The following is a 20,736-nucleotide window of genomic DNA, read 5'->3' on the forward strand; positions in this document are numbered from 1 at the left end:
GAAGTGCAATATAATTTCTACCTAAATAGTTACATTTCACTTCATTTTGTAAAAGCTAAGTTATTATGCATGTTTATTTTAATCACTTACCTCAGACAGCTTTCTACCCTTTAAATCTGAATCTTTTCCAGTTGTATTGCTATTTTTTCCATCTGAAAATTTCAAGTCACCTGAAAATCCACAGTGAGAACTAATACTACAACAACCTTCTAGCATAGACAAATGGCTTAAAGGATTGCACACAAGGAAATCATCTACCCAATCAGCACTCAAACAATATGGATGGTGTTACATTTCCGAAATCAAATGATTAGGTTTTTGGGTGAGTCTGATTGTGGTGACAGATGCAGCGAGGCAGGGATTTAGAATCAAGTGACATGATTGCTGCGGATTTTGATACTGATGGTGGGTCAAAAGAAGAGGTGAATACAAAATGAAATAGCAGAGGATGCAAACTAGGTTAAAGTACTGTTGAAGTACAATAGCTAAAGGCCACTTGGAGCAATTTGTAAGAGAGGACAAGGATTTTCAGATCTAGGCTCTGGTATGCCCAACCCTCACAACTCAAAAAGGTTACGCAGGAAAATGGAGTACAGTATTAATATTGTATATTTTAACTTCTACTTTCTGTTGATTGATGTCCCATTCCCCCTGTCCCCCAGGCCACAGCAACTGTTTCCAGTGGAGCAGAGTTTGGAGAGATCAGTGCTCTCATACAGGCACTCCACAGTGCCCCCTGCCACCGCTGTCTGTCCTTGCTCACATCTGACATGAGTTCTCATGTGAGATCACCACGATCAAACAGAATCCAACAAAGTGCAAATATCTGAACTGATTTGTAAGAAGGGTGAAGGTGACTATTAGAAAGATGTATCAAAGGTCAGGATGGCCGAGACTGTTGAATGAACACTGAGGGTTTGAACACATGCATAGAAAGCGGTCTAGCGTGTTTCCAAAGTCAGTGGATGTGTGTAGTAATATGCTTGACAATAAGCTGAGTGGTTTACTCCTGTTGCTAAAACAAAATGTGCCCTGCAAATTGACTACTGGGATCAATGCCAGGACAGACTGGGTGTAACCATATACTTCCAAAAACTGAGTACAGCACAAACCAATATCTAAACCATGGTTTCCAACACAGATTAAGTCAGTGTTCTCAAAACCTTTTCCCACCATCACTCCTCAGTGAAAATTGTTGCCCCTCCTTCGGTGAGACTTGGGAGAGTGGGTTGAGGTGGAGGGTCTGTGAAAGACGGAGTCTTTCTGCCTTTGCTGCCTTGGAGCCTGAAACCCCCAAACTTCAGTTCACGAGCCCACTTGGGTTCCTGACCCTGGATTAGGTTATCCTATCGTGAACTTCAAAGTGTCAGAACAAGCCTGAATCTCATCCAGGAGATTATCCTATTCTTCTCTTTCAGCCAAATGACCTATCATGGGTAATATTATATAACATGTGTGATCACACTGCAATGCAAAGCATCATTTATGTAGGAACATTTGTAATTGGGAACCATATTCTATTCATTAAAAACAAGGTGGCATTTTAATCACATCCCTCATTTATATACCTCAAGATAGTTTTGATAACTTATGTCTTTGCATCTGGACACCTGTCCAAAATCTCCAGAGCTCTGCATTTGCCTCAATGGGGCAGCCTAAGATTGGTGGTAAATAAATATTCACAAGTAAATTTATCACATGATCCAGTTTATGAATTACAGCCAGGGTGAATGGACTTCTGTCATCTCTTAAGCAGGTTCATGCTTAAATTGTATTTTAGTTATTTGCTATTTATTTCTCATGTACTTTCTGGTTCGTGAGATATCTTAGCAAAAACATGTTACACAGGGCAATATTTTAAAAGTGCATACAAAATGTTTGAGAAAATATAAATGATCTTTGACTACTTGGTGTTAGTTACGTTTTGATTGTTACCCCTAATAAAACTTCTTGCACGCAATTTTAACTTTGGCCAATAGATGGCACCAGTTACCACAGGAAGTATCTTTAGATCCACATATTCTGGCAAACTAACATTTTGTCACGAGTATCCTATATTGTATCTTAAGATAGAACAATCACCAGTAAAGTGTGAAAGATAGCAAAACAAAACACCAATAATTAACCCTGTCCTCTTCTCTATTAGAATTAATAATTATTTATTGATTACTTCCATCATGGTCTGACATCCAATGCTATTTCATTGCAACTAATTTAAGTTATTCTTTGTTAAATTCAGTTAAATTGAGCTGCAAAAGCTTCGGTCATAAGGAAGACCATATTTTCTGCACCCGTTCTATCTTATTTCAAGTGTGGTAGGTGTGACAGGAAACGAAGGTAGCACCTATTCACTTGGTTTCCAGCCAGAATCCCATTGCCTCTGGGACTTTCATTGGAAATTATGACAATGAATATGCCAGAACAAATACGGGTGAGCACATTATTATAAACCCTCTGGAGATCAATTTTCTTTTTAAAATCAAACTTCTACCATCTGACTGGAAGGATCACAACCAGATTTCTTTCAGGTTTTAAGATTTTTCAATGAAATAAGCAAAGTAAAAATAACTGATTCAGCACTCAAACAAAAGCAAAATACTGCAGATACTAGAGATCTGAAATAAAAAGAGAAAGTACTGGAGAAATTCAGCAGGTTGGCAACTCCTGTGGAGACAGAAACAGAGTTAACATTTCCAAGTGTGACTCATCTTCGTAACTCATCAGTTGGCATCTCAAACACTCAATTAATCTTTCTTCCATTTAGCTTTTTAACTGAGTGAAAATCCCCCTCCATATTTATACTTTACTATCTTCCTTCAGTGGTCATTTCATTCTTAGGAACCAGTTCAAGGCAATTCTCAGCTCTCGATGTTGCTTCCTGTTTACATTTTTAGCTGGTCAACTTATAATCCCCAAATGACTTTAATGCTGAGTCTTATCTTGGCAATTCATCACTCTAACCAAATCCAGAAATGTTTTCCTGCTTTGTTTAAGTCATTGCAAACGTGCTCCCTTTAGTCCAAGCATGTGCACACTATCTGCAAATTCACGGACATCCTAGGAAAAGCCCTGTAAACTGATATAACAATGGCTTGCTATGGTCATTTCCCCCCCTCAAAGCCCACCTCCAAGGCAAATGTAATTGCACAATCCCAGTATATAGAAATTCTGATTAAGTCTCCTTTAAACCCCTAACTGCATTATATCTTGAAATTAAATAGATACATTAAGGTATAACTATTTAAAAGAACATAATATTCCTAGTACGCCACTGTCGTGTCTTGGAGAAGACATTTACTTAATCATTACAGATGCTCTTGTCATTGTCTACAGGAATGAACATCTTGCACCTTTTTCTTTTGCAGTAAATCAGTCTGAGCTCATTGTCCTCAGCACAACCAAACCAACCAGGTTTGTAATCAAGCAGAATTCAGAGTAGGTCACATTGTCCCCGTTACTTGTCCACGTCACCTTAAATCAAACAGACAGCCCCCAAACATCACAAGATTGTAAAGTTCTTATTTGTAACAATATTTAAAACAGGAAGTAATAGCAGTACAATACAATTAAACAACGAACTGCGGATGCTGGAAATCTGAAACATGAATCAGAAATTGCTGGGTAAACTCAGCAGATCTGGCAGCATTTGTGCAGAGAACATAAAGTTAAGGTTTTGGGTCCAGTGACCCTTCTTCAAAGCTGATTGTAGTAAGGGAGTAGTACAAAAGGTGCAAATGGAGCCCAGAGTAATAGAAAGACAGGCAAACGGATGGATTACAGTAAGCCAGGGAGAACGATGAGCTGCAAATGGAGACCATAGGTAAGTGAAAATAGGTTGGCAATGGTGAAAGCAGCCCATTTGACGATGAAAGTTGGGTTCTGGGGATGGATAAAGAATGTGGAAGAACATGTTTAGGCCCTAAAGTTATTGAGCTCTATATTGAGTCCTGAAGGCTGCAGAATTTCCAAATGGAAAATGAAATGTGGTTCTTTGAGCTTGTGTTGAGCTTCACTGGAGCACTGCAGCAAACCTGAAACAGATTGACCAGGGAACACGGTGGTGTGCTGATGTGGCAGGCAACAGGAAGCTCAGTGTTATTTTTGTGGACAGAATATAAGTGTTCTGCAAAGCAGTAATCCATTCTGTGCTTCATCTCCCCAGTGTAGAGGAGACCACAGAGTGAGCAATAAATACAGTCGACTAGATTGAGTAAAACACAGGTAAATGGTTGTTTCACCTGGAAGGTGTGTCTGTAGCCATGTATAGTGAAGAGGGAGGAAGTAAACAGGCATGTGTTACACCTTTTGTGATTGCATGGGAAGCTATTGTGGAGATGTGGAGAGGTGTTTGATAGGGAGTAGGAATGGACCAGAGGGAAAGATCCCAATGGAATGCTGACAAGGGAGGGGAGGGGAATATGGAGGCATTTGCTAGAGATGGCAGAAATGGCAGCTAATAATCCTTTTGATGTAATAACAGTATAATGTCCAACATTACATGTTCTCCATTGCTTCCATAGAAAAACTGAATACAAGGACAGCAGCATTTTTAAAAGAAATCATTCATGGGATGTGGGCATCACTGGCCATGCCAACATTTATTATCCCTCTGAATTTCCCAGAGGGCAGCTAAGTGTCAACTACATTGCTATGGCCTGGAATCACATGGAGACTAAACCAAATGAGAAAACTAGCTTCCTTTCCTAATGGGTATTAGCAAACCAAATAAGTGTGTTTTTCTGAGCTTCATGGTCATCATTAGACTTCTAATTGAATTCAAATTTCACCATCTGCCATGGCAGGACTTGAACCCAGGTATCTAGAACATTGCCAGGGTCTCCAGGTTATTAATCTAGCAATAGCACCATGAGGCCATCACCTCCCCAATATGCTCCTTGAGTCTAATGCTGCTATAGCACAGAGGAGATGACTTAATAAATGACAGTTTTTGTCAGAAGCACAGCCATTTCCAGGGATTTCAATGTCTCAGAGGTAGCTGGGTGCACTCTGCGGCTTGTGCCTAAGGTCTCACCCTGTGCCACAGGCGAGCATCCCAACTCAGGCCTCCCTCAGCTCTCCACCAAAATAATAACTAGGCTGATTCTGGAAATTTTGCTTCTTGGAGTAGCTTTCTGAACAAGCAATTCTATTAAAAGAAATCCAAAAGTCATGTCGATTTTCAGTTTGTAAAGAAGATAAAACTATTAACTGATGTACAAATACTTAAAATTAACCAAAACAGATCTGTTCATGCAAGGATTCAAAATCTACCAAGCAGCTAACAGCTGCACCATTTATTAAAATAAGCTACCAACTTCTAATCAACATCTTGCCTTCTGACATTTAAATATTTGCAAAAATTGTTGAAATCAATCTCGATTAATTATTTGATAATAGATTGAGACAAGAAACATTAAACCATCTATTGGTGGAAAATATTAGGTTTCAGAGATCCACAGACACTTGCTCCACCAAAATGTGCTCCATGTACCAGATTTCCTATCTCAAATTACTCATACAACAAAACCCTAGGGAAGGTTTATTGCAGATTAACCAGTCAGATGTTCAGTGACATAACATTTCCACAGATTAGTTTTGAATTTAGTATTCTTCAAGTGCAGATTGGATTCTCTATCTTGCTGTTCTGAATAAGGGAAACCCATCATGATTTACAACATCTGGTCCCTCCACAATCCTAAAATCACAACCTTACCAACTCTACAAATCCTTTTTCCATGAAAGTTTGATGAATTTACATAATATCTCAACATAATTGAACCTGTTCATCTCATCAATTATTCTTGAGGCATTTTCTGAATCATTTTAATATTTACAAAACCATTTACTGTGCATAGCATTTTTAAGTGTAGAGTCACCAACAATTTACAGGGCTACCTATATTTTAGATCAATATTGATTTTTAATACTTCTCAACAACAGATATTTTTAATTTTCAATGCATATTATTTTATAGATACTTATGTCTTGTCTTCACGTCTGGCCTCTGAACTTTGCACTTCTCTGCATTGAATTCCACCTGCCATCTTTCAACTAATTTTTAAGCCTATTAAAATCCTCCAGTTGCTTATTCCCAGTGCAAGACCCAACCATGGGATGGATCTGAGTTGGGTGTATCAGGAAATCAAACACACTTAAAATAACGAATGGGCCCATGCTCATGATTAAAACAGTTAGTGAAAAATTGTTGTTATTTAGAATATCATAACTTTCTTCATTACTGTTAATATGCATTTTTTTAGTTTTTTGTTGAGTTCCTGCTGTTGATTAATTATATTTTCTTGGAAAGACTAGCCTGCTGGCCTAAAGGAAACTCTTTGGGCGGCACAGTGGCTCAGTGGTTAGCACTGCAGCCTCACAGCACCAGGCACCTGGGTTCAATTCCAGCCTCAAGCAACTATCTGTGTGGAGTTTGCATGTTCTCCCCGTGTCAGTGTGGGTTTCGTCCCACAGTCCAGCGATGTGCAGGCTAGGTGGACTGGCCATGCTAAATTGCCTGTAGTGTTCAGGGGGATATGTCTAGGTGGGATGCTTCAAGGGGCAGGGTGGACTTGATGGGCCAAAGGGCCTGTTTCCACACTGTAAGGAATCTAATCTAATCTTCTGTAAATACAATGAACTATTCAGCATGCACCTTATTTTCTTTACCTTACCACTTTGTTCTTGACCAGCTTCTTTTTCCGAACACAATAGTAAATATTTTGTGTGTTGGTTTTGATATCCATTTTGTACTCCATTGCTGTACATAGCTCATATTATATTTTGCCATATTTCTTTATTATATCTTTTCCATTTGCCAATATCTGCATGATTTAGACTTGGATGCTTCTTCTTTCAGTTCTATAAATTCACTTACCTCTCATGTGGGTGACTTTCTGGTAACATTTACTGGTCTGTTTCACATTAAATACTTTTTTTTCTGAACATCTTCCACTGATCTTCCATCAAATTACACATTAATAGATCTCCCCAGCTGACTGTATGTAGTCTTCATCTCATTCTGTTTAAGTCTTCCTCACATAAATATAGAGCTTTTATGAATGGTTTCACTTCTCTTCCTTTCAAACAGAACATTGAACTCCATTATGACTGCTACTAGGTAAATATTCACCCATTGTCAGACTACTAATAAAATTTGATTCATTCATCAATAGAGAACTTTAAAGACAAGGTTTGGAAAGTTTTGGCCTCTGGCTTGGTCTTGTCTAAGCTGTTTTGCAATATATCCTACACGTCACTGAGTCATTCCAGAAAGTACGCTGCAGTGAATGACTGAATCTCAGATGACAGGACAGTCACTATAGTCTCTCAGAACATTACACAGGATACTAATCCAGAATTACTCACCCTTCAACACAAGTTCCTGTTTCTGTCTTGTCTTAATACTCTTTAAATCTTCACTAAAATATTGGATGACTTTACAGTCCACATCACAACTCATGGTGATTTATTCTGTACTTTAGCATTTGTGAACTTAACAGAATCAATTCATGGTTTTGTCGATTTGAGAGCTATACAATCAAACAACATTGTATTAACATTACCTGCCACTATTCTGTTTAAAGAGGGGCAGTTTTCCCTGAAGAGCATGTTGAATTAGTCAGGACAGAGGCCAACAATCTCGCACACAAAAGAAAAAGTCCTGGATAAGCTCATCTGTGGACAGAAATCAGAGTTAACGTTTCGGGTCAGAACCGGAAGTTAATTCTGATTTCCAGCATCCATGGTTCTTTCAGTTTTTATCAGATTCTTACATTCAAATTAAACTGTTGTAATTCTGTTTTCCCTCCCTACCTCTCTAGGTAGCGACCATCAAATTCTCACTATTGGGTGGAAGCCGGTTTGCATATATTTGCATTTCATAAGGTACTCAACTCAACTCATTAACTTCCCTTTCCTGATTAACTTCTGCCTGATTAAGAAATCTGAAGCTTTAAAAATTAGATGATACAAACCAAGCAGGCACCCTGTTGGGTGGGATCCTTTGCCTTCTGTCTCAGTGAGTTCATGCCTGTACCTGCCAAACCCCTGTTCGTTACATTGGGTAGAACCATTACAAGTGCAGAGGTGCCTTTCTAATAGATGGCACGGTGTTTCCCTGGACCCACCATCCACACAACTGCACTATGGCAATGAATTAGCCTCTGCACATCAGGTAGCTTGTTATCGAGCAGGCTCAGGCAAGCACTTGTCCCCTCACAGATAGCTTCACATCAGGCTCGGTCAGCAGTCTCTGGCTCTGTAATGGAACATTTGTGGGTAAGGACAACCAGAATCTTCTTCAATACAGATCTTCAGTGCACAGCAAGAATTAGCCAGTAAGCAGCAGTAGAAAACAGGGAGACAACATAGAACACCGATGGGGTGTAGGTTAGGTCAGGATGGGGAGAAACTTGTCACTGTATGGTATGGTGCTGCATTAATGTCAGCGGTGCTGTGTGTGTTTTAAGAGAATGGCAATGCATCAAATTAAAAGAGAGGAGTGTTTAGCCGGCTAAGAGGAGACCCCAATCATTCAGGGCGCACTGACACAGTCAGTCCAGGGCCGAGGCTATGTATAGTCCAGGAGTTTGGCAATAGCCAGTCAGGTAGTTGGTCCAAGACAAGTTCAGAACTACCCTGCTGCAGTCTGGGGATGGGCCTACAATGAGTAGTATGTTTAAATGAAAGCAGATCAGACACTCACAGTGCTTTTGCAGACTCAATCCAAGGATAGGCCACATTCAGCCAGGGCTGTGCTGCCAAATGTCCAGGGATTGGACAACAGTCATTTCTGGCAGTCAAGCAAAAGTCGCCAGGGCCTTGTGGGTCAGTCATTTCCGGTCTTATCACAAAATCAGTCTGGGATATGGGCTGTGATAATGGGAACTGCAGATGCTGGAGATTCCAAGATAATAAAATGTGAGGCTGGATGAACACAGCAGGCCAAGCAGCATCTCAGGAGCACAAAAGCTGACGTTTCGGGCCTAGACCCTTCATCAGAGAGGGGGATGGGGGGAGGGAACTGGAATAAATAGGGAGAGAGGGGGAGGCGGACCGAAGATGGAGAGTAAAGAAGATAGGTGGAGAGAGTGTAGGTGGGGAGGTAGGGAGGGGATAGGTCAGTCCAGGGAAGACGGACAGGTCAAGGAGGTGGGATGAGGTTAGTAGGTAGCTGGGGGTGCGGCTTGGGGTGGGAGGAAGGGATGGGTGAGAGGAAGAACCGGTTAGGGAGGCAGAGACAGGTTGGACTGGTTTTGGGATGCAGTGGGTGGGGGGCAAGAGCTGGGCTGGTTGTGTGGTGCAGTGGGGGGAGGGGATGAACTGGGCTGGTTTAGGGATGTAGTAGGGGAAGGGATCTCCCTTCCCCTACTACATCCCTAAACCAGCCCAGTTCATCCCCTCCCCCCACTGCACCACACAACCAGCCCAGCTCTTCCCCCCCCACCCACTGCATCCCAAAACCAGTCCAACCTGTCTCTGCCTCCCTAACCGGTTCTTCCTCTCACCCATCCCTTCCTCCCACCCCAAGCCGCACCCCCAGCTACCTACTAACCTCATCCCACCTCCTTGACCTGTCCGTCTTCCCTGGACTGACCTATCCCCTCCCTACCTCCCCACCTACACTCTCTCCACCTATCTTCTTTACTCTCCATCTTCGGTCCGCCTCCCCCTCTCTCCCTATTTATTCCAGTTCCCTCCCCCCATCCCCCTCTCTGATGAAGGGTCTAGGCCCGAAACGTCAGCTTTTGTGCTCCTGAGATGCTGCTTGGCCTGCTGTGTTCATCCAGCCTCACATTTTATTATCTTGGGATATGGGCTGTGGTCAGTTTGGGCTGTAATGTGAAATCAGTATGGAGGATGGGCTGCAGTCAGTCAGGCGAATAGATCAGAAATATTTGTGGGCTTTTCACAGGATCACTCTGTTTCTAAGATGCACTCATTCAGTAATTATTAACATTATATTACGCAACTGATTGCTGCCTTGTGGTCTCTGAGCTCAAGAAAACTCAATGAGACAAGGTAAGTCCAGTCACAACATGACCTTCCCAAATGGCCAAGGCCCACAGTCCCAAGAACTTCAAACTAATGCCTTACAGCTGTCATATCCACACACACAACAGCTAGCACATGATTAATAAGGAAGACTAGGTAGGGAGGGCAGTTTGGAGGAGTACCTCTTGACAGGAATATATATATTTTATTGGGCCACCTTACGTGTGGTCAAGATAAATCTATATAAAATATTTATCAGCTCATCATATTTGGGGTTCCATGTGCAGGTTTTATAGTGCCCTCTGTGCGCATCGTGCAGCTTCATTATGAACAATATTAGGGCTCAGATCTGCTTCCAGTAAGGATTCAATGGCCAGAATTAATCCAGCTGTTATTTGGCAATGTTGCTACACCCATTCTGGTTGCTCCGTCATGATCAACAATATTTGGTAATTGCAATTCAGTACATCCTTTTTTAATCCCGTGGATACATGTAGAACAGCTCTCTGTTTATATGTCTGTCTCCTCGGAAGCTTTCTCAATCTAACCTATAATTGAAGGTCAATTTACAATGAGGTAGGCTTAGAGGCACAGTATTTAATTGGCTCAGATACTGGTATAAAATTTCCTCTAGTTGTTATGGGCTGAAAGTATTCGACAGAACGTGTTGACAATGTCACTATGGATAGAAATCAGAAAAAATAGTGCCATTTTAGTGTCTCTCCCTGTTTAGGATTATGGATTAGAATTTTGACACTGGTGATTGGATGTAAAGCATCAATTGGACACAAGTATGGAGCAGAAAACTGGGTATAGAGGATTGTATGTCTGTAATATAGTCCATCTCATTTTTCTTTTGCTTTGTATTTTGTCTGATTAAACCACCCAATCTTCTTTTCTGTAAATTATTTAAATATACAAATCAAAATGAATAAGATGAAAACAAATGCAGCATTAAATGGAATCACTGTGGTTTACAGACCATACCCGTGTTGTCCCATTGTGAAATCAATGCACAATTAATCCCATTGCTTAGTTCTTTCCTAAAATCCTTATTTTTCCTTTTGCTTCTAATATTTATCCACTTTTCTTATAAAAGATGCAGTGTACTCAGCCTCAACTATTGCCCATTGCAGAGCAATTTCTACAGCAACTATCCCCCACCTGATTGAAATTTCTCTAACAGTGATCACAAAGCTATTAAAAATAATTTTTAAATTGAAGACTACATGCCATTAACTCCCATAGCCTGAGGAAATGGTATTTTTCCTATTCACTCTATCAGAAGTGTTATTCAATTTTTGAAAATAAATCTTAAATTTCATACTAGCCTTTTCTGCTTGAATGGAAATAATCTGAGATTCATAAATCTTATTCATTATTACAATTTTCTATTCCTGGCACTATCATGGTAAATTCAATCGTATTTTCTGATGACTCTCAAATCTTCTCTCGCAAGGCAATTGCTATTACTTTACTATTTACAGAACTCACACGCCTATTGGTCTTTTCAATGGGCTTATCTGTCTGCACTCACATTTGCAAACAATTATATTTGTACCTCGAGGTCTTTTGGTTCATGCACACTATTCAATATTTTTTCATTGACTGTAGTCTCCTAATCTTTATTTGTTCTCAAACTGAGTTATCTTACATTTATCCATATTATGTTGCATCAGCCATTTGGCTCCCTGTTCTGCGAACCATACCTTTGTGAAGTCTTTTACCCACCTCAATATTTGTTAAAACTACTTCTGCATCAGCAGATTTTGAAATTACCTAACAGATTTAACTATTTCTGCAGCTTAAGCATCATGCATTTGCCCAACTGTATCCTCCTTCCTCATCGACTAACTTCCTATCTAAATTGCTGCATTATTTATTTTACCACATCCATAATTTTTAACAATATGTGATTCTGCTATCAATAAGTTAATATAATTGACAAGTATTTATTTCCCAGTTAACTTCAAGCAGCATATTATCCCTGTTATCCCATTTAAAATGTTTGACATTTAAAATGTGAGTGGCAATTATGACTTTATGGTTCACACAGATATAAAGTGGCTTTTGACAATATTTTAGTCATAGAGTCATACAGCACGGAAACAGACCCTTTGACCCAGCTTGTCCATGCCAACCAATTTCCTAAATTGAACTAGTGCCATTTGCCTGCATCTGCTCAATATTCCTGTAAGCATTTCCTCTCCACATACCCATCCAAATGTTTTTTAAATGGTATAATTGTACTTGCCTTTACTATTTTATATAATGACAGGGCCTCACAGGTTCTATATCACATCAATCAAGTCGGCTAATACAGCTTGGCTAGTCTAGGTGCGCAACTTGTTAATTGAAAAATATTTTTTGTAAATATTTAAGGTACCTTTATTTAAATAAGACTCAATAAATATATACTGAACTATCATAGTGCTCCCATAAATGGTGAATTTCTAAACTTAACCTTCTTTTTACCTGACCAATCTTAAAAATAACAGCAAGATACCTTTTTATAAAAAAAATCCAGGCAAATCATCCAAAAATATTTTAAAAAATCTTTGTTATATTCCATTTTGATCTTTTATGCATGCCATATATACATAACCATTCAACTACGTAGTAATTTATAGCAAATATACCATTGTCAAACCCATCTTTGGAAAATGCACAGCAATGTTCAAAAGTCAGTTTTCATAACATGATCAGAACTAAGTACAGATTAGTTTCAGTGAATAATCAAACTACATTGTAACTGTATATAAATTTGGTTTTGGAATTAGGTACCTCAGGTTGATTTTTACACTATGATGGTTCATGCACGTATCCAACTCTTAAAGTTAGGAGCATAGAAACCTCCAAAAATATTGCAGGAGTCAGCCATTCGGTCCTTTGAACCTGTATCACCATTCAATATGATCATGCAATTTCAGTATCCTATTTCCCATTTCTCTCCATATTCCTTGATTCCTTTAGCTGCAAGGGCCATGTCCAGCTCCCTCTTGAATATAGGGCCCCAACAGCTCTCTGTGGGAGAGAATTCCACAGGTTTGCAACTCTCTGAGTGAAGAAATTCTTCCTCGTCTCAGTCCTGTATGGCTTACCACTTTATTCTTAGATTAGTTGTGGACTTCCCCATCATTGGGAACATTCTTCCTGGATCTAGTGTGTCCAGTCCTACAGAGATGTTATGTGTGTCTATGAGAATTCCCCCTCATTCTTCTAAATTCCAGCAACTACAAGCCCAGTTGATCCAGTCTCCAAGTTGTGTACTCCAAAGTACATATTTCCTTCAAATGGAATACGATTAGAATCTTGATTATTTTAATTTTTGTACACAGGGAGCCTGAAAAACAAAGGTTAAGGCAGCTCTGATCCGTAATGATCTTTTCGTTGTGGTTCCTTTGTGTTATTAGGCCCTAGAATCACTGAACAACTTCACAATCAAAATTAGATTCTAAAGGAATATACATTTATGTAGCTTCTAATAGTTAAAAGACAAAACTACAAAAATTTGGAATTGTAGCCACTTCTGTAAAGAGTTCACTTCTTTTAAAACCTAGCTTAAGACTTAAATATTTGTGGATTCACGTCCCATGTTACTACTTACACGGCAACAAAGGATAAAATGCGGCTTTGAATGAATCAAGCTAATCTTCAAATTTCTGCATTCTCCAGGCTGAAAGTTTCCCACCATTTCACTTTAACGACTCAAACCTTTAGTGGTGGGACAGCTCGGATGTGATACATCTTGACTGTCATATTCAAATTGGAAAAAGCATTCTCCTGGATACTGGTCAGCATTTCTTTCTGCAACGCCATTACCAAAAACAACTTAATTGGTCATTCCCCCCGTTGACTGTTTATTCGCAAAAAATGTTGACTTATAAAACAGTCGCTGGACTCCAAATTCCATCCCATGCGAGTTTCTTTGGGGTCCTGTAAACGCTACATTTCTTTTTCCGGGTCTTGTTGAATATATGCAGTGACAGCATATGCCCAGTAGGTGTCGGTATGGGTGTGTCCGCTCGATAAGCCTTCTGCTGAGCAAACTTCATGCAGTACCAAGGAAAAAAAAGTTCAGGCAGTGATTAATGAAGTAAGTTATTCTATAGAGTGCAAATTCCCAAGGAAACCGGATGGATTAATTCTAATTAGGGAAGAATATATGATTAATTTGACGCAAAACACTTAAGAAATAATTAAATAGTGTTTTTCTCACACCAAAATCTGCAAACCATACTCATTTACAGTTTATATATCATTTATATATCGAGGAACATGCGCCTGGGTGAATATATGCAAATTATAAAAATCATGTTCAGTCATCCACAGTTTTATTCTTAAATGTATTCTATAATTACTACACATATAACTCCATATATACCTGTGTATACAGTAACAAATCATATTAATAAAATTGTATATAAATAAAAATTAAATTGGCATTTCTTGAAATATATTTTCAGAGAGTTTAGAGAACCTTAAATAACAAATGTTATATTTTTACATTTAACACAATTGGCTGTAAAATAATAAATATCACCAAGCAAAAGAAAAACTAAATCAAGTTGTTTTTCTCATTTTATTCTCACATGTAACTGAGTTTTCTGGTTATAAATTGTTGTCAATGTTTTCTTGTTGTACTGGTAAAACCTGAATATTTATCAAATGCAACCACTGTGACTGAACTACTAAAACCAAATGACAGTTAAAGTTTAACAAAATGGTAACTCATTAACATTGCATTTCATCATAATCTTGCATTACCATAATAACAATAATATTAATTCTAAAATTAAATTAGAAGTTATTCTTAGTGCTGCAAGTCTCAAAGGGGAGGTCCTTCCATCGAGTGAAAAGTAAATACACTACTTCCATAATGAAATAGAGAAAAATATTTCTTCATTTAAAAAATATCCTTGTGAGTTGTGTCTTAGCAAGTGTAAGTACTTTCAGAAAGTAATCACAAAAATGTCTGATGATTTTGGAGACAGTTCAATGGATGAGTTTTAAAATACTTTCTAGTAAATAGAATAGTAAAGAATAGGGCAACGTATTACCCAGTAAGCAACCGCATAAAACACACAGCTCTCTTAGACTATAATATGGTGCACTTTGGTGTTAACAACATGTGAAGGGCCACAAGAACAAGAAGTTCTTTGGATTTTTTTTTGTCAGTAAGATTGAGATCATCCCTTCCTTCCTCTCTCATGTCCACCAAGCGAAACAGCTCCGAGCTTTTTTTTACCTGGTCTTATTCAGCACTTGCATCATTCGCCAGCTTCTTTCCCCTAAACATCGGAACATATTCTGTTTGTGAGACCCACCTTCTGTTCTCACAATATGATTCAATTTTCATTCAAGTGCTACCTTGCCAAACTCCCTCCTGTTGATGTTGTTATTGCTTCCCTTTCGTCCCCTACTGTTCCTGCATTTCAAATCAGACATCGAAACCCTGCTCCCAGGTGAAGAGAGGTCTAAGGAAGGAATTTCAGAGTTTGAGTCACTGTGACTGAAGTTAATGCCAGCAGTGGAGGGATTAAGAAACTGGGGGAAATGCACAGGATTCACAAAGGCAAGGTTGTTGGAAAGTGGGATGGGTTGGAGATGGATTACAGGACAAGGGCCTTCATCCCCCTCCCTCTGGAAATCTATCTTCGTTGCCGGTAACTTACATCAAGTCCCATTCATCAATCATTCCTCTGCTTGCAGACCACGGAAGATCCCATTTTAAATGTCTCATCATGTTCAAATCCCACCAAAATAGTCCTCCTTGTCATATAATTCCTCTCCAACCCATCCCACTTTCCAACAACCTTGCCTAATTCTGTGCATTTGCCCAGTTTCTTAATCTCTCCACTGCTGGCATGAACTTAAGTCACAGTGACCGTAACGTCGGAAACTCCTTCCTTAGACCTCTCTTCACCTGGGAGCGCAGGGTTTGGATGAATTTGGTTTGACAGATTGAAAGTAATTATTAAACGCTGGCTAATGCTTCGTTATAAAAACGCTCACGTAACGCCGAAGAGCCAGCTCTCCTCACAAAATGCAATGACATCGATTTAAAATGGAGCTAATCCATGCTTTGAAAACCCGTTTTACTTCTATTCCAACCTGCACTGCAAAAGCTGTCTTGCCCAGGCTGATTGAGAGGTTGCTCCGCACTCCGCCCGTTTTAATGAGGTTGATTTGCAAAGGCGAAAACATTTCTGGGCAGATATCAGGAATAATAATTACATGTTTTAAAGGACGGCGCCACATCTCCTCGCTCTGGCAGAGAGGAGTGAGAGAAAAAAAAGGTTGGAGGTGATGGCAGGCTGCCAGCTGACGTCAATGGTAGGAGCGATGTGGTTATAAATATAAGAACTGGCGAGAGCTTCCAGCAGCTTCAAACTTCAGCACAGTCAAGACAAACAGGCTCTGAACTCAGCTAAAAGCACACAGAGAGAGCGCGCAGCTTTTCAGGACAGTGCCTCTGCGATAAGAGTTACGTGGTCGATCGACAGGACCTGGTGCTGAACGAGAGCACTCGCACCTTGCCCCCCCCCCCCCAACCCACCCACTCCCCGGTTTTATTTTCGTGAAGGGTTAGTAACCCCTTCTTCCACTTGTTGCAACCACGGCTTTCATGCAAAGTCTGACCAGCTGGGACTCGCGTTGCGACTCGCCATGTTTCCAGACGGCTCCGACCTACATTAATTTGATGGAAGTGGCCAACTTCTACGAGTCGGACTGTTCCCCGAACAAGTTGCACCGCGACCGTTCAATGACAGACCTGGGCATCGGTGACAACGAGAGTGCCATCGACTTCAGCCCATACATCGACCCGGCCACCGCCTCGGCAGCAGGGGGCAACTTTGAGCTCGGCAGCGACCTGCTGACGGATATTATGCTGTCAGACGAGTACAAGAAGAAATCCCTGCCCGACTACAACGCCTACTTGTCGATGATGCGCAGCTCGTCGGCCGGCGCCAGGCACCAGGGCAACATCCTGAGCTGCACCCCGCAGTTCCTGGAGACTCGGCTGGAGCCGGTGTTTGAGCAGAGCCCGGACGGCAAAGGGGTGAAGCAGGAGAGCCGGGAGGAAGAGGCCGCTGCTGGCGGGGGGATGTCAGTGCAGCCTGCAGCAGCGGCGGCCGCCGCCTCCTCTTCCTCGTACGTGAGGCCGCTGCTGCAGTACCAGTGCGTGGCCAGCGGCAGCAACAGCAACCTGTCCACCTCGTCCCTGTCCTCATCCACCACCCCTCCGGCCACCCCGAACTCGGCCGACTCCAGCCGAGCGGCCGCCAAGAACAAGAGCAAAAAGCTGGTGGACAAACACAGCGACGAGTACCGCCTGAGGAGGGAGAGGAACAACATCGCGGTGCGGAAGAGCAGGGACAAGGCCAAGCTCAGGAATGTAGAGACTCAACACAAAGTGCTGGAACTGACCGCCGAGAACGAGCGGCTCCAGAAGCGAGTGGAACAGCTCAGCCGGGAGCTGGCAACTCTGAGAAACTTGTTTAAACAGCTCCCGGAGCATACCCTGCTCAGTGCGTCCAGCAACTGCTGACATTGACTGCACAGCTCCCAATATTTATAGATTCTTATTTTCTTTCTCTCGCCTTTATAATATATATAAAAGCAACGGATATTGTGACTCTTTTGCATAAAGGAGTTGATCAAAAGGACTCTTTGTATATAGAGGATTCTCTGTGTTTACAGCACATTGCAGTAAGCGAGGTTGTATATCGTTTAGATGACCTTAACCCATGCATTTTACAACGGCAGGGAGAGGGATGAATGATGTTTCTTGAAACCAGCACTGCGGGGTTTTATACAGCAATGTATATAAAATGATGCCGTGCTTTAACTGTGACTTTTCTCAGTCGAAACACATGACGCAACAGCGTGTAACTTGCCAAGTGTGAGATTCATTTGTAATTGTCAGATGACAGCAGTTTTTTTATTACAAAATATTTCGGGGTTTTTCTCCCAGTTTCTCCCCCTCCCAAAAATATATATTTCTTTACTTCTCTTGTGTATAGGCTGGGGGTTCGTGCTCCTACTGAGACGCGTTACAACATTAATGTACATTTCTGAATTTTTTTAAAAGAAGTATTATTTTTTGACGCAAAAAACTGCCGTTTTGTAATTTCTCCGGTGCAGTCGCCTCCGTCCCAAAAGAATGGTGGAGGCTGTTGCTCTGAACTAGACGTTATCTTTTCATGTGTCGTATTGTCTCCTTTTCCCCTTTGCTTTTATTTTGTGAAAATGAACTGTATATTTGGGTGGTTCAGTGACGGAAAGGCGATGTTTTCAGCAGTTTGCTGAAATGTTTTCATTTGAATTGCGTCACTCCAGCGGTGACACAGCATGGAAGTGTACTGAAGAACATTTTATTCTGTTCCATGCAACACTTAAATTGGGTACAATGTTGGGTGAAAATTGTACAGTTATTTGCATTTTAGGAATATGTGGTGATTGTTGACTAAAGCTGTAGTATCCCTTTTCAAGCAAGTCAACTTCTAAACCGGTTAAAGTAGGTCATCTCAGGTGGATTGTACAAGACGTTGTGCATGAATTGTGTCGATTATTGCGATTCAGTGTTACGTCAGTTATTAAAGAGACTATTCATTTGAGGGACCGCCTGCCCTTTTTAAAGATTTCATTCTAAAATTACCACGTAAGGGGATGCTACAATTTTATATCAACTTTGATTGTGGGTCAAAGGAATAGAAATTATTTTTTATCAAATGAGCAATATTGTATTTATTTTTCTCTTTTAAAATTGAATTAAAATCAGTTTTAGTGAAACGCAAATATTTGCCTCGCTGCTGTTATTGATTCGTGTCTGTTTTAGGTTTATATTGGAAATCCTATGTTTAATATGACCCATATTAATTTTCGCTGAGGGTAGCCCTGGAACCTCCACTTGTCCTTGGGGCAAATAGTTTTCGTGCACTTGGCGCCTCTGTTTGGGAGATCCCAGAGCTAGATCCTAAATTCACAATTGTGCAGCACAGCATGCTCGTGCAATTAACCCCTCTGCTACAATCTTCAGTGGTTATATCACATTATCCTACCATTCTGCAGCATTGTGTGTCAATGCAGTTTTAATTTGTTTGCAGTTTTAAGTCCTGCAATGTTCTCACATTGTCAAAGTTTCTTACAGCTTCATCTGTCAGTGCCCTAGCTCATGTTATACTTCCCTCCAGCACAATATGCTGACGTACTAACACAGTGACTTGTTCTGCTAGGCAATGCTGGGGGCACCAGGCCACGTCTGCTAATCAGCACATTAGAGCATTGATAGCAGTTTCCAACATAATGCAATGCCCCATTGTTCAAGGTAGCAAGGTACTGGGTCTGTCATTCCGTAGCACACTATTAATGAACTACTCCATTGCCCTTCAACTCTCTAGTGGAGAGGTTTAATACAGTGACACCATCATATTAACCCAAGTTCTTCAACTGTGCACTGTGCCAATGTGGTAACTTAGGCTTTCACATTTTGGAATGCATCACCATATATTCCTAAAAGTCTACTTTTCTGCATTACAACATAGAATTAGCAAAACAAAGCCATGCCCTAGAACAGTCATGCATGTGCATCAAAGTAATTTATGCATGGTAACCAATCCATGTTCTCTCACATTTCAACATGGTGGCAGAACATATATTTTATGCCTGTTTTACTGTATTTCTGTGGTTTTTAAAGCATATTGGGCTGTCCTGTGGTTGTGAAAAGCAACTTACAAATGCAAGTCTTCCAACACAGCTGACCAGACACCTGTATAGTCTGTATAGTAGACACCTACCCTGAAAATCTTTAAGTCACAATGCTGATTAGTAAATGAAGATCCAGACTCTACAATAAATCACACATCCTCCAACCCTCCTATGGCTAACACAAGTAAGAAATGACAAGTTGTACTTCACTAATCTGAAACTCTCTTATCTGGTAACCCTTGTGCCCCAGCACCATCAGTTGGTCAAGGCTTTCTCTCTACAAATGCCTGTCCAAGTGTGGTAACCTCTTGGCTAAATAGTCATTGTGAATTTCACACTCCTTTGTGTGAGTCAGTGCCTTTAGGATTCTAGAAGAGGGGTAGGAGTAGAGAAAGTAAGGGTTTAAAAACTGCTACACTGACTCTGACATGTGACCTGTGGTGTGGCAAAAGCCTGGGCCCCAGGCTGCTAGCTTAGAGAGGTACAATGCGTGGTAACAAAACGTCATATCTTCTGACAGGGAAATGAGTGTGAAAGCAAAGAAAGCAGAAGAAGATTTTACTCTTCATCATGACGTTTGCTGTTGTCCCTTTTTGAAATCTCACAGATGCCACGGTATTTTAAACAGATTTGCTTTCACCTAAATTTTGTACTTTGGCCAATTTTACTCAATTGGTTTCACTGTTGGCATATTGTTATTGGAATTGAATATCCATATATTTTATGTTAAACCACACGACACCAGCTGTTTAATATGAGTTAAAAGTTATAAAAAATCTCATACAATTGATTGTATTAAATTAAGTAGAGGATAACAATTAATATATCAGATGTCAGAAGCTTAATTTTCAATAAGCAAGGCATCTGTTCAAATACCAGGCTTGCAAAATTTGTAATTTTTTTCTTCTGCTTGGTGGCTTATGAGGCAGACAAAGCATGTAGTTAAGTCTGTTCCCATTATTACTTTTTCCTGGAATAGATCACCAAAGGCTAGTTGAGGAGCTTAATTTCACATGAAGCTTAGCTGATCAG

The 20,736-nt window shown here is 40.4% G+C and overlaps 1 protein-coding gene across 1 annotated transcript; it reads left to right on the top strand.

Annotated features, from left to right (window-relative positions):
* The first annotated feature begins 16,277 nt into the window (after nt 1–16,277).
* Nucleotides 16,278–18,795, top strand: LOC125461329 (CCAAT/enhancer-binding protein beta-like). The gene has a single exon (XM_048549974.2). The coding sequence runs from the start codon at nt 16,622–16,624 to the stop codon at nt 17,543–17,545; it is 924 nt and encodes a 307-aa protein (XP_048405931.1). The 5' UTR covers nt 16,278–16,621; the 3' UTR covers nt 17,546–18,795.
* The last annotated feature ends 1,941 nt before the right edge of the window (nt 18,796–20,736 follow it).

This window comes from Stegostoma tigrinum, chromosome 19 (assembly GCF_030684315.1).
Source record: "Stegostoma tigrinum isolate sSteTig4 chromosome 19, sSteTig4.hap1, whole genome shotgun sequence".
In the NCBI taxonomy this organism is placed as follows: Eukaryota; Metazoa; Chordata; class Chondrichthyes; order Orectolobiformes; family Stegostomatidae; genus Stegostoma; species Stegostoma tigrinum.